The following is a 14865-nucleotide window of genomic DNA, read 5'->3' as shown; positions in this document are numbered from 1 at the left end:
GATGAGATAACTTTCATCACTTAGCTTGTACTTTCCTTCTCCTTGCAGTGGATTTCTTTGATCTATTAATGTTGACTTTAAATGATATCAGACTCATAGAAAAAAATGAAATACTTTCACTTTTTTATATCTGCTTTTATCTTTAAATTTTTTTGGCGGGGGGAAATTCCTGGGACGTTTATATCATTATTCCCATTGTAATTGCTTGCAATTTAATTTTTTTTGTAAAGACTCATTGTGGAAAAAAATTAACAGAACTATTTACTGTGTCAAATTTGATTTGTTCTCACCTGTTGGTAAACATATTTGCCTTCATACGTCACACAAGAAGACTCTGACGGACCTGGACATTCACATGACATATAATTGTTTTGAAAATGATTTCCCCAGTCAGCAGCTCCATTGACCAAACCACAGCATTTAAACTGTTTAATGAAAAGTAGATATAAAAAAACAATCACCAAAGAAGATAAAAAAAACATTGTCAATACATTGAATCCTATTTTTCTGGAACCATTATTAAGATGTTTCCTATACTAAAATGTCATGTAAATCACCTCACCAACTTCTCTGGATGTAGAAGCAAAAATGAAGGAATCTTCCATTTTGGTCTTAATATTAATGAAGGAAAAATAGGATTGCAGATGCACAAGTCTGAGGATGTTGGAGAAAAGATGAAAAATTTACCTAGTTTTAAATGATAAAAGAGAGGGGATGAATCAGATCTATGTATCCTAGATTTGGGGAAAGAAGTTTCCAAAGAGTTCATGAGAAAATCAAGTTCTCTTTAAAGAACTTTTGTTCAAAAGAGAGGAGAGGTTTTAAAAGATGAAATTTCCATCTCATGATCTTTGATCATTTTTGGAGGAGAGGAGGAAAAGAGTGAGAGGTCTCTCAAAGGCCAAAGAAGATGCCTATTAGTGAGCCTCCCGTAAAGCTGAATTTTACATGGACATCAGCAAAATGGGGGAGGGATGCAAATGAAGGATGAAACTCTTAAAATAATGTCAAGGAAGGCCCAGAATATACTGAAATGTGGGGAAACACTTAAGGAATCTATGGTCATGTTTTGGGAAGGAAAAACAAGGAAGCAATAAACATCATGATTCAGGGTATATGGAACACCATATGATTAGATGAAAGAAAGAAGTAACTGTCCCTCATCTTGTTCTATTTAATCTATTAGAAAGACAACTCTTCATGAAGAAAAGGTAGAAAAAAATTGCTGGAGAAAATAGAACAAAGACTACATGGTTTTCTAGGCTCAGATGCATTATAATGCCAGGATATTGAAAAAACTTCCACTTACTGGCTGGGTGACCACATTACCCCCATTACTTAACCTCTCTGTGCCACAGTTTCTTCATCTGTAAAATGCAGATAATAGTAGTTGCTCACAGTATATGTAAGTTGTAGATTTGTTGTAAAGAAAAAAAATGGGAAAATTCTTGTGAAGATATGAAGTGCTTAGCCCAGTGCCTGGCTTGTAGAAAGTACTCAGTATGTGTTAGCTATTGTTGCTGTTATTTTGTGGTGGTTGTTGCCATTTCCATTATGCTCTGTTCAACACTGATATGAATAATTCAGATAAGTATTTGGAAAGTACCTTTTCAACTCTGTAGTTGATACAGAGCTGGCAGTGATGATTAACGCTTTGGGGAATGGAATCAAGTTCCAAAGTTAGTTCAAACAATGGACTCAAACCAACAAGTTCAGTGGAAGCAGATATAAAGTCTTGCACTTCGGCTCAAAGCCTTAATTATACAAATACATGACTCAGCAGACATTCATATGACAAAGAGTGAAAGATTTCATTTGGCCCCAAAGTCAATCAATATGAGCAAAGAGGGCAATCTTGAAATAACTTCCTTTCCTGTTTCCATGGTAGACATGATTAATTGCTCATGCTTTCTGACTAAATAATCTTGAATAATATTAATTGATATAGAGAGCAGGATTTTTTTTAAAGTCCCATTATATGCACTCACAGATCAGTCCATATCTGACACCCAGTATACCTCAGGATTCCTTAGGGAGGCCTAGAAACAGAAGACATGGTAGGAGGTAGAAAGGCTAAAGTTGGTATGATATCTGGTCACCGGATCAGATGTGAGAGAAGTCGAGGAAGAAGTTGGTCAGGATTTCTTGAAAGTGTTATCACAGCTGGATGAACAAGGCACTGTGCAGTGAATAATACAACAACCTCTAGACAAAGAGTCATCACCAAGAATCCAAGAGGAGCACATTCCATTAGTATGTTAGCAGAGAATTCATGGGAGGAATTCTCTGAAATCCAAAGAGAAAACCACTTTGTATCTACAACTTCTATCCATGTATGGTGGGGCCCCAAGTCATCCAGCCAGAGTTTGGTGTAGGATTCTTTTTCCAAAAAAAAGCATTACTAAAAAGGAAAAGCCCTGGTGGAGAGAGGAAGAAGGGAGGGACGGAGGGAGGGGGATGCACAAAGCGGATCATCAGGAGCGGATGTAATACGACGGGATGCTTTCTCACTGCACATGGTTCAGCTCTGTAGAAATGAGCCCAGCACCCTACCCACCTGTCACTCCCACTCTGACCCCATGCATTGGAAGAAAGAAAGGAAGAGAAGAAGAGAGAAAGAGAGAGAGGGAGAGAGGGAGAAAGCAAGGGAGGGAGAGAGGGATGGAGGGAGGGAAGGAAGTAAAGCAGGAAGGAAGGAAGGAACTCAAAATGGACATTAAAAAAGAACTGTAGTTCTATGAACATAGGAAGCTTCAGGCATAGGATTAGTGTACAAGAATGGAAGTAATTCAGAACTGTGCTACAATAAACAACATTTAGAACTCCGTGGTTGGTACTGAGACCTTGGATATCAGGGACAATGTGCAGCAAGTGTGATTCAGGACTCAGTCCAGAGATCCAGTGGTCACCTATAGTACATTTTGTCTTAGGTCAACCACCAGGGAGGATCAAGGATGCTCAGTCCCACCCAGGGGAAGAATTGAGTTGCTTAAATTCTTCCTGCTTTAAACCTCGATTGATCTGGGCTCCAGAGTAGGATGCTAGAGGGGAGAGGATCAAGAAATGCAGCTATTGGGGAAGCTGGGAAAAGCACACCACAGAGGAAGTGAAACAGAGACTGACTCCTATCAGGTTTCAGCTCTTGGAAATGATGCTTTAAGCAGAATTTTTACAAGCTGGAGTCTATTCAAACAGGAACTGGGAATGCTCTGGAAAAAAAAAAAAGTCATCTGATAAATAGTTCAAGAAACTAAGGATGTTTCAACTTAAAAAGCAAAGCTTTTAGAAGTCATACGATAGCCACTGTCAAAGTAAAAGTGGCAATGTGCTGAAGCATCAGTAGATTTTCTTTTTCCTCTGAAAGTCCAGAAGGAAGAACTAGGACTAAATGATGTAAATCCTAGGGAGTCAGGTTTTGTTTCAAATTAAGAAAGAACATACTAATCATCAGACTTAGATATAAATGGGATAGGATGGGCAAAAACTGATGAACTTTCAATTCCTCAATGTTTAGAGAGTGGATGAACATAAATATAAAATACTTCAATCAGTGAGAAGTCAAGTTAAAGGCCCTACAAAGTCCAACTGTCCTCTAAGATTCTGAGAATTTCCCTAACTTGTGAACTGAATGCTACATGTAGTTCATACGATGGGAATTCTGAATAAAGAAGGAGTGATTAGGAGTTTCACAGAGTAAGTAATATTGTAGTCAAGTCTTGAGGTACAGTAGTATTTGGGAAGAAAGAGAAAAGTATTAGTATTTTCCACAATAGAGAATGATGCCAAGATAGGAAGACAGAACTGTTTAAGGGATCTTGAGTAGAGGAACCTGACTGGACTAGAGTGGTGGGTTTTTGTTTTGTTTTGTTTTGTTTTTGTTTTTGTTTGTTTTATTTTTATGGAGTAGTGTTTACTAATATTAAAATACTAGGTAAGAGCCAGAGAGTATAATACCTTCAACGCCTGCCCAAGTTTTGACTTTACCCTAAAGACAGAGAAGCAACTTCAATAAGTAAATTAGGGAGGGGCTGGTATACCAGTTATAAAAAAATAACTAGTCAGACAACTGGTTTCAAATTCCAATCTCATTACTCATTAGCTGTCAGACCCTTCCAAGACCTAACCTCCTTATCTATAAAAGAGGGATAGTAAAGATAATACGATCCATCTCAAAGAGTTGTCATAAAAATTAAATGAGCTACTGAATGTAAGGCCCAGTACATACTAAGTAGCAGTAAATGATACCTGTAGTTATTTTTATGACAGAGGGGGGCAGACATGGAGGCAGAGAGAAAGAGAGAGACTTTCCAAATGCCCCAAACACACTACCCCGCTAAATGGTAAATATGAAACAACTATTGATTTGGTCCAATTGAGGCTTAATTGGTCATAAACATATCTTCTTAATCTCTGTCCTTCTAAACTGCTTCAGAACTTTATAAGAAGCTGGAAACAAAGTTAGAAATATTCTTGGATTTCTTTTATTGCACAGTGACAGAATAGTCAGTCAAAATCTGCAAAATGGAGACATGTTTTTATGTTAAGGAATACGCCTGTTAAAAATTAAGTAAACATAAAACCGACGCCCAATTACCCAGATGGCCTATAGGTTCCAATTACCTTTTCTTGAAATTTCATCAGGGCTTTCTGGAATGCTTGCGCCTCCTCATCTGTTCCACTTAAGAGCTTTATATTTTCATGGAGAGTCTCATTCAGGACGCGCTCAGACTGAAAATTGAAAAGCATTGTTAAATTATTCGTGCCAGAAGGTAGTATTTTGATTTTTCAGACTTTTCCAAAATTATCAAATATCATGTGTACATACGTCAGATTTGAAAGTAGCTCCTAAGATACCTGCTGCCACCTGCAGGAGCAGGATCAAAAGCAAGCCTATGAAAAACTGAAAGAAAAAAAAAGAAATGGAATACATATTATCCCCAGGGCATTCAGTCACATCTTGGGACATTTGGGCTTAGCACTTTTTTCTGCAGTCGGGATTGTATTACAGTTAAATAATAACCGCGTTCTTCATTTATTCTACCCTTTGCCTCAAAAAGCCAATCTGGGGGCCATTAGTAGTCAAAAACATTTGCTTCGAACACTGACCAAGCCAAGTGGTTAAAACAAAAATTTATTGATAGGATTGTAGGCATCAATGTGATGTGGAATGGAGGGAAGTTTGAACATTTAGATGCAATTATCTGAATATTATCTTTCTACTTCTTTCTCTTCATCAAACACAAACTCGCACAAACTTTAAAACAAACTTCAGAGTGAGTTCAAAACAAGTTTTCTACGGCTAGCAGAATCACCTGGGATCCCGTTATAAATGTACACTCCTGAAACCTGTCTCAGATCTACCAAATTATAACTTTTTAAAAAATTTTTGATTGTTATGTTAATCCCCATACATTACATCATTAGTTTTTGATGTAGTGTTCCATGATTCATTGTTTGTGCATAACACCCAGTGCTCCATACAGAACGTGCCCTCTTTAATACCCATCACCAGGCTAACCCATCCTCCCACCCTACCAAATTATAACTTTAAAGAATGCAGCCCATAAATTGGTTTTTCTCTCTTTAAAACAAGCTCCTCGAGTAATTAAATCTCCCAAATTAGAAATGAGGCCTTATATACCAAAAGGCAACCACTAGGGATACTATTAAAATCCTGTTAAGCTCTGTCTTTACCTTCCCTCATAATAAACAAACTGTTACAAAATATCTTTCAGGGACAGACACAATAATACTTATTTTATGAGAGAAACAAGCTTAAATGAGCCCTGTAAATGCTAATGTTAGATTTTATCTAATAAATATGTCATGATCTTTTTCTAATATTTTTTTCTACATCCATTTATTATTTTCTACTGCACATGTTAAAAGTAAATGTTTGTGGGTTATCCCAACCCAATCCATCTTCCTTGAAGCTTTCTAAGCGACAAATCTGATTACCTCCCTCTTACAATTTTGTTAACGTGGAATATGATTTGGCGCCATCCATACTCAGACCCATCTCCCATCATTTACTAAAAACAGCCTCTGTCACACTCCAGCCATACCCAAGGCCTTGTCATACCCTAAACGTGCCAGCATCATACGGCCAGCCTCGCTCACTGGAAAGCCCATCACCCCCTCACCCACACAAACACCTTTCTCATTTCTGCTTCCAGCTTGAAAGTTCTCTCTTCTACCCTTGTCCTCCTCTTCTTGGGCCATTCACACTGTAGCTAATAGTTGGCTTGTCAGTCTTCCCTAATGGGTTCTAATTGTCTTAATGTCTATGTATCTTTTAGCACAGTATCTGATATACAGCAGGTACTCAGTAAGAAGGAAGGAAGGAAGGAAGGGAGGAAGAAAGGGAGAAAGAGAGAAAGGGAGGGAGGAAGGGAAGAAGGAAGGAAGGAAGGAATGAAAGGAGGAAGGAAGGAAGGGAGGAAGAAAGGAAGGAAGGGAGAAAGGGAGGGAGGAAGGGAAGAAGGAAGGAAGGAAGGAAGGAAGGAGGGAGGGAGGGAGGAAGGAAGGACGGAAAGAAACAAGGAAGGAAGGACTAAAATTTCTCAGGCATCCTCTAATCTAAGCTAAAAAATATTAGCTTCTATAATCAACTCCCCTAAATGAAAGTTAGAGTTTCATCAATCTTGGCAAGTCCTTTTGACAGACAATCCTCAGAAGTCCGAAGGCTGGGTATTGCGTTTTGTCTGGAGAACTCACCAAGAGAAGCATACAGCGGCTTTCTTTAACGGCGCCACAGCATCCCAGGAAACCCAGAATCATGATGATAGACCCCACAGCAATCAAGATGTTCACAGAAATATAGGAGCTAGTGGCAAAATCCCCAGAGTTGAGAATCTGAAAATAAAAAAGAGATTAATGACAGAAAATCCCTTTCTTCGATGTCAGTTGTTCAACAAATATACACTGGGTACTTAGTATGTGCCAGGCCCTATTCTAGCACCTTGAGATACTTCAGTGATCTACAGAAGCAAAAAAATCCCTGCTTTCAAGGAACTTACATTCTATTGGGGTGTTACTTACCTGAATAACATTTCCAACTTATATTTTTCTAAGATGATATATTGGATGCTGTATGTAAGAAATGCAATAGGCTTTTAAAATGCCAATTATTATTTTTTTAAATATTTTATTTATTTATTTGAGAGAGAGAGAATGAGAGACAGAGAGCATGAGAGGGAGGAGGGTCAGAGGGGGAAGCAGACTCCCCGCCGAGCAGGGAGCCCGATGCGGGGCTCGATCCCGGGACTCCAGGATCACGACCTGAGCCGAAGGCAGTCGCTTAACCAACTGAGCCACCCAGGCGCCCCTAAAATGCCAATTATTTTTAAAAGCTTAGAAGGATAGGTACTTTCACCCGTGATGTGACCTTCGGTTTGCATATTTTGTGTTTTATACATAAGAGTCACATAGTAAAGCATGTGTTTTTTATGGCAATTTAATTATTTAAATTAGAAAGGCAAGTTCCTCCAACTACCAAGAGACCCAACAATATGAATGAATCTTAAAAAAACATTATGGTGAGCTAAATGAGCCATATTCAAAAGAGTGATTGCTGTATGATTCCATTTATATGACATTCAAGAATAGGTAACTCAGAAATCAGAGCAGTGCTTGACTTTGAGTAAGACAGGAAGGAAAGAAGGAACCGACCGCAAAGGGATATGAGTAAACATTTATGGGTTGATAAAAATGCTTTGCATGTTGTTTGTAATAGTAATCACACAGGTCTATACACTTGTCAAAACAAACTAAAATATTTAAACTAAGAAAATAAGTCTAGATCTTGATATTCCACAGAATTCTATCTCCTTGTCCCCAGAAGGTAGGGTCTTTAGAGTCTTCAGAAACTCTTTATTTTGCCTGTTAATCAATGGGATATTGAGGAAAACATCCTAGGGCTCCTTATATGGGCTTGGGCTGCCCTCCCTGCGTAATTCAGTTCTTCTCTCCAGCAATACACATACTCTGCTTCATCACCTTCGTGATCCCTAGCCTCAATTTACCACTTGTCCTCCAGATAAATCACAAGCGAAAAGTGAAGCCTCGTGCCTATACTCTTCATGAGCGCTCCTTGGACCTCATCCATCTTGTCTGATCTCTATCTACTGGGCTATTTCCAGGGAGAACACTCGTTGTTAAACTAACTCAGAGACTCTGCCTCCTAGATTCTGCTGCACAGCATGTGGGTCAGCTCCCTTAACAGGAAATACATTAAAAAAAAACAAACAAACTACTAATAATGATGTGTACGTTTTTAAAGACTTTAAAAACCAGCTCATAGCCTAGAGGAAAGCTTCATTCAACAATCAATAGGAAGGAATGTGCTGAAACTGTAAAAGCATTAAAACAAAGATTTATACTCTAGTCAGGGTCCTTATATATAAACTAAGGTTCTAACCCTGGACTAGTCAACTAATCCTGTGAAAGGAAACTGGGTCACCCTCTGTAATTGCTGAGGCCCCCTTTGTCTCTAAGAGTCTATACTTACAGGTAATGCTTCAACTTACATATTTAGAAAGCTTGGTTCTGTCCTAAAGATTTTTTGTTTGTTTTTCAGGTTTTTTGTTTATTTGATTGCTGTTTGCTTGTTCATATTGGAGCTAAGAAATCGGTTTTGTTAATAAACATGCATGGCACCTGGGTCAAAGTAGATAATGACCAAAAAAAGCAGCATTAGGAAACCCCCTCTCCCCACTCACCATCAAACACCGCCCTAGAAGGTCATGGCCACTGCAGGTAAACCAGAAGGCGTCTGAGAGGGGTAAGTCACTGTGTGAGTTGTCAGAACTTGGCTTACAGGCCACACAGAAATAACAGGTCAAATACTGACAGGTGGGACAGCAGAGTGCAGCCAGGCAATGAGGCAGTTCTATAAGACTGGTGTGGGCAGCGTGATCCCCTGCCAGAGACTGGCCGGAAAGCAGTGTGTTGGATGCCTGGGCGGTTGCTGTTCCAAGCCCAGCCCAACAGGCAAGAAATGGAGATCTGAGTTCGGGTGTTTGCTCCAGGAGGGGGACAGCAGAGTTTTAAAAGCTGTCTTGGATGAACAGTGTCTGTGTGTGTTAAGACAAAGGGAGAATTTCTAATGGCTGAACCTTGAGGGAGAGGGCTCAGGGTGTTCTGTGGATTCTAAGAGATCTCCTGAGGCTAGAATGGCTACGCCAAAGGCTTTGCCTCGGGTCACTGAGTTTCCCTGAGGGAAAACAAAGTGTCCTAACGAGAGACCCTTTCAGCACGAAGAGATATGCTAAAAGATGTGCACAAAGACCGCCCGGACATTCTTTCTTTTTGCCCTCATGCTCAATGCTTTTCCCTCTAAAACTGTTGCCTCTGTTTCTCCACTACTAAAATTCAGCTCTTTGCAGTCTCGATTCTTTGTCACTGACTTCAGATAAAGATAAATCAAGCCAATTTCACAGAAGTCAAGCTGGTTAGGGGTGTCCCAGCAGATCCAGACTTTCATCCAGGGCTCGAGGCTGACAGAGCACAAGAGTCAAAATGCACCCGAAGATGCTTCCTCACTCTATGAGTTCATTCCATGTGCCCAGATGTGGAGCCCCACCCTCTCAAGGACAGCAATTTTCCTTTAATACGTTCAATGTGTGGAATTTCTTAACAGACTAAACACCAAAGTTGTTTACCAGAAGCACTTGGGGGAAAGGAAGTGTTCCCATATCAACCAGAAATAAAATAAAATAAAAGACAGGCTGCACACATATCTTAAAAAGGCCAAAGCACCCTCTGAATAGGTGGCTGTTTAATGTCTATGCTTAATTATGCGTCCGAAAGTCAAACATCAGCTTCTAGACACCAGAGATTCAGCACATCTTCAAATACCCTTCTTGAGTTCAAACCCAGAGCCCAAGGCCACCAGGAAGTCACAGTTAACATTTATCAGTACAAAACCAGAAATGAAATCCAGATGGGCTAGGATGTTACCAACTAGTTGCCACACCTGTCCCCCACCCAATTTCGTCACCGTGGGTAGGCACACAATGAGGAAGCTGGTAACAGCTACTGTGATTCCTTGGGTTCTCCAAGGGTAGAAAGCCGATTTTAAAAAGAGAAGAGGAGACAGAGAAGGAAAGGAGGGAGGGAGGGAGGAAGGGAGAGAGAGAGGGAGGGAGGGAGGGAGGGAGGGAAGAAAGAAGGAAAGAAGGCAGGCAGGCATGAAGGGAGGAAGAGGCAGAAAAGCCACCCAGTTGAGGAAAGGAATCAGAATAGATGTTAATTTGCTTTTAATCTTTCTTACAACAAGGCTGTCTCCAAAGGCATTTAGCTTCATCACGGCATAATAAGTTTTTGTAGAAAATACATTACTTTAATTGCTGGCTTAATATATCTTAATAATTATCAAATAAGGATCAAAATTCCTCTTAGAGGCAGAAACTTTATTTGGGCAAATAAATACCTTGAAAAGGCTCTAGCAGTGGAAGATGGGATCCTGAATAGCGTCAAGGGCCCAGACCACAAAGAATAAGGGAAGTGCCGTGCATGCAGTTAAGAATAACAATTTGGGGGGTGGAGTGCCCCAGAGAAGAAGGGGGAGAGTAGAACAGAAGCAGGGGAGCCAGGAAATGATGCCAGCTGTTGTGTTGGGTAAAACCAAAGAAGAAGCCCGCGCCTTCCTTTTTTCCCTCAGGCACTCTCTCACGTCCGCAAAGGTGTATGTGGTGCAGAACAGAAACAGCACGTAGGCGTCCGATCCAAACACTGGAGCCAGAATTAACTCTCTGAACTAAACTTCGTCCTGACCTGTGACATCTTGGTGAGAGCTTTGCCAAGGGCGTGGAGTGGGGCATGGTGAAGGGGCTCGTGCTAATCTTATCTAGATAGCAAGAGGTTGGACACCCCCAGCCAATGAGTCACCCTAGCGGGACCAGCCCCTTACTATTCTGAGGAGTCACCCTCGATGCCGGTTGGCACAGGTAATTACCAACCATCTTTGTACCTTGTTGCCTTTAAAACACAGATTCAAATTCTTCTTCTCCAAGAGAACTTCTCATCTTCTTTACTTTTGGACCACCCTCCCACCTTGGGATCAGCCGAATGATGGTCAGTACCTCGTACTAGAGTCATTGGTGTGGAGGAATGGTACCCCGTATCCTCCAGCTACACTTCAGGCCGGCCTTCTGCCAATAACGAAGGAGCTGGATTTCCACTCTAGCCCCTTCTGAACTCCACGTTCATGGCAATCTTCCTATCTTTGAAATAACACCTCTCCATTCTCCAGAAGGATTGATCCATGCCTAGCACAGTGCCAGGCACATAGTGAGTAATTTTGATTAATTAAATTGAATTAAATTATAAAATCATATACCAGCACAAAGGACTACATCAGGCAGTTAAGGAAAAGGCTATGGAAATATTTATATTATTATTGTCATTACTTTCATCACTATAAGAGAAATAAACTACTTTGGGAGCAGAGAAGCTTCTATCTATTTATTTACCTCTTGACCATCTTTGCTAACTCGTATCCAAATTGCTGCTCCCAGGATCAAGATGCCACATAGCTGCAGAAAGAAAAAAAAAATGTTAGAGGACAACAGAGACAAACTGTGACTCTGAACACATCCCTGGACGTCTGGTCACCATGGCTTACCATTTATTATACATTACCACCTAAAAGACGTAAATCTGGCATATTCATGTGTAGGTAACTGCTAAAGCATTTCACTAAAATTGGTAAATTGCTTAAGAATAATTGTGTTTCCCGTCCACAGTCCATTCATGGGTCTACAGACAAGAAGTCATCACCATTACGGGGGAGGGGAACAATGATTTTTCATGTTTCAATGCTAACTCTGTGTTTTTGCTAGATTAAAATATATGAAAGATAAGTCACAACAGTTTAAAGACAAAATATCTTTACTAGACCCCTGGGTTTGTCTCAGAAGCTGTCTTGGACCAAACAGGAAGAAAAAAACTAATTATCAAACATTCCTTCAAGATTCTAGAAGCAAGAAGTTGGGATAGACAGGGAACAGTAGCACATCAGACAAAAATCTGCAGGTAAGCAACAAGGGTTTACAACACTTTTTGTACCCAAATAAACTCTTTTAAAAATAAGCTCTTTTAGGTCGTAAAGCTTACCCAGAGAGGAGGAACAATGGGCAACAGTATTTAAACTCTTAAATGCATTTAATGACTTTCCCAGATTATTTAATTTGGACCAAGTCCAGCACATAAAATGTGAAACACATTTTACTTTTGTGTAAGGAAAACCCTTGTCTTTCAGGATTTGATTTTGTTTTGTTTCATTTCAGATATATATATGTTATAGCCTCAAAAAAAAAAAAATAAAAGATCTATTATTAAAGAGAGATGTTGAGAACAAGTTTGATAACAGCAGACACAGCAGCCCTTGCAAGATTTTCTAGACTGTTCCGGCCGTGGGGTGCTCTGACAGAGAAATTCCTGAGTCCTCGGAAGCCCGCTGGCCTTGTCGTATCATTGCTGTTGTGCTTGGTTGAGCGATATGCCTGCCATCTCAAAACGGCCGGCTCAGGGGCGCCTGGGTGGCTCAGTCTTTAAGCGTCTGCCTTCGGCTCAGGTCATGGTCCCAGGGTCCTGGGATCGAGCCCCACATCCGGCTCCCTGCTCCGCGGGAAGCCTGCTTCTCCCTCTGCCCCTCCCCCTGCTCATGCACTTGCTCTCTCTCTCTCAAATAAATAAAATCTTTAAAAAAACAAAAAACAAAAAAAACGGCCAGCTCACTTTTAACGGCTTCTCATTAAGTCTGCCATGCATGTAGAGTCAAAGGCTTGTTAAGGAATAGGGAGTACCATGAGCAGCTGAAAAATCAGAGAATATCCGTGTTGCCTAAAAGATTTCAAAAAAGTCATCTAGGTTCAAACCCTTCATCTCAGGTAAAGGAGCTAGAACCCCGAGAGATAACAGTCCCATCATGAAAATCCAGCACCACTCCTAATCCAATCCTGCCCCTCGACATGCTTCAACTCTTACAAAATAACGAAGGCAATGGAAAACCAAAGCTTTTTCTCAAATCACCAAAATAACCTACACAATTTAATTATCTTATAAGCACATACTGGCATACACCATAAAATACAAACCATTGTAAAGACAGCTTTAGAGCCTGAAAACCCTCAGTTTTTCTCCCCCTTTCCACTAAATCCTAATTTCACTTGCAGATGGAGATAAATGCTCATTTTAGTAGTTCTGTGTTAATAAATAAGTCTGTAAGGATTTATGTTGAATGATAATGAGACCCCCAGAGATTTTCAGAATTTACAGCAGTTGGATTTTTGTTTGTTATTTAATTTGTTCACTGGTATTTTCTTTTTCTTCTCAAGTATATTTACACTGATTATCTTAATAGTAGCTCTGGCTTTTAGCTTTAACTGAACATAGCACTAATTATCCAAATAGCTATTATGATTATTATCCTTATCCGATATTTATTTATGAGACTATCAGTGAGAAAACTGTAGAAACTCCTAGAGACTAAGGCTGTGGTTTTTTAAACCCTTAACTTTTTTGTTCATCTCTGTGTGACTTTAGTTTACCTTTTCAATCCTTTCAGATATCAAGTCATTGATTTCATTGACTTCAAAGACATATTTCATTGACTTCAAAGTCATATTTCATTGACTTCAATGAAATCAACCATATTTTCCCTTCAAATGGTAACTTTTAGTCTTCTCAGCCACCAAGTGTCATCTGTAATACTAACTTTAAAAGAAGGAGTATCAAAACCATGACACACTATTACACACCTATCGAAATGGCCAAAATCTGAAACACTGACAACCCCAAATGCTGACAAGGATGTGGAGCAACAGGAACTCTCATTCAGTGCTGATAGAAATGCAAAATGGTACAGCTACTTTCGAAGACAGTTTGGCAGTTTCTTACAAAACCCAACATACTCTTACCCTATCGTCCAGCAATCATGCTCCTTGGTATTTATCTAAATTTATGTCCACACAAAACCTGCACAAGGATATTTATAGCAGCTTTATTCACAATTGCTAAAACTTGGAAGCAGCCAAGATTTCCTCCAGTAGGTGGATGGATAAATAAACTATGGTACATCTAGACAAGGTAACGTTATTCAGCACTAAAAAAAAAAAAAAAAAGAGCAATAACACCATGAAAAGACATGGATGAACCTTAAATGCATATTACTAAGTAAAAGAAGCCAATCTGAAAAGCCTACATACTGTATGATTATGACTCAATGACAATCTGGAAGAGGCCAAACTATGGATTAGTTTTAGATCTTAAAAGATCGGGGGTTGCCAGAGGGGATACAGAATGAATAGATAGAGCACAGATGATTTTTAGGCAGTGAAAATACTCTATAAAATATTATAATTCTGGATACATGTCAATGTCATTATACATGTGTCCAAACCCATAGAATGTACAAAACCAAGAGTGAAACCTAATGAAAACTATGGTCTTTGGGTGGTTATGATATGTCAATGGAGGTTCATCAGTTGAAATACATGTACTGCTCTGGTGAGTGATAGAGATAACAGGATAAGCTATGCATGTGTGGGGGTAGGGTATATGGGAAATTTCTGTACCTTCTTCTCCATTTGGCTGTACACTTAAAACTGCTCTAGAAAAATTCAATTTATTTTAAAATTATTTTTAAGTAATTAAAAATTAATTTTTAAAAAGAAAAAGAAAGAAGGGCGCCTGGGTGGCTCAGTTGGTTAAGCGTCCTGACTCTTGATTTCAGCTCACCCTGCTCACATGCTCTCTCTTTCTCTCTAAAAACGGAAGGAAGGAAGGAAGGAAGGAAGGAAGGAAGGAAGGAAGGAAGAAAGAAAGAAAGAAAGAAAGAAAGAAAGAAAGAAAGAAAGAAAG

At 39.7% G+C, this 14865-nt stretch overlaps 1 protein-coding gene across 2 annotated transcripts in view; it reads right to left on the bottom strand.

The window, feature by feature from the left end:
• TSPAN8 (tetraspanin 8) overlaps positions 1-14865 on the bottom strand; it is a 31363-nt gene that overhangs the window by 6786 nt on the left and 9712 nt on the right. Inside the window, exons 2-6 of one of the 2 annotated variants that reach the window (XM_035002130.1) lie at positions 11475-11537; positions 6718-6855; positions 4826-4900; positions 4621-4728; positions 291-425 (exon numbers count right to left, since the gene is read on the bottom strand). In XM_035002130.1, the coding sequence (XP_034858021.1) occupies positions 291-425; positions 4621-4728; positions 4826-4900; positions 6718-6855; positions 11475-11537 (519 nt within the window). The remainder of the gene's footprint in view (positions 1-290; positions 426-4620; positions 4729-4825; positions 4901-6717; positions 6856-11474; positions 11538-14865) is intronic. The other variant, XM_035002131.1, reaches the window with a different exon arrangement.

The sequence above is a fragment of the Mirounga leonina genome, unplaced genomic scaffold, assembly GCF_011800145.1.
Source record: "Mirounga leonina isolate KUSES-001 unplaced genomic scaffold, KU_Mleo_1.0 Mir_126, whole genome shotgun sequence".
NCBI classification, from domain to species: Eukaryota; Metazoa; Chordata; class Mammalia; order Carnivora; family Phocidae; genus Mirounga; species Mirounga leonina.
This window is presented reverse-complemented; position numbering and strand designations above follow the sequence as displayed.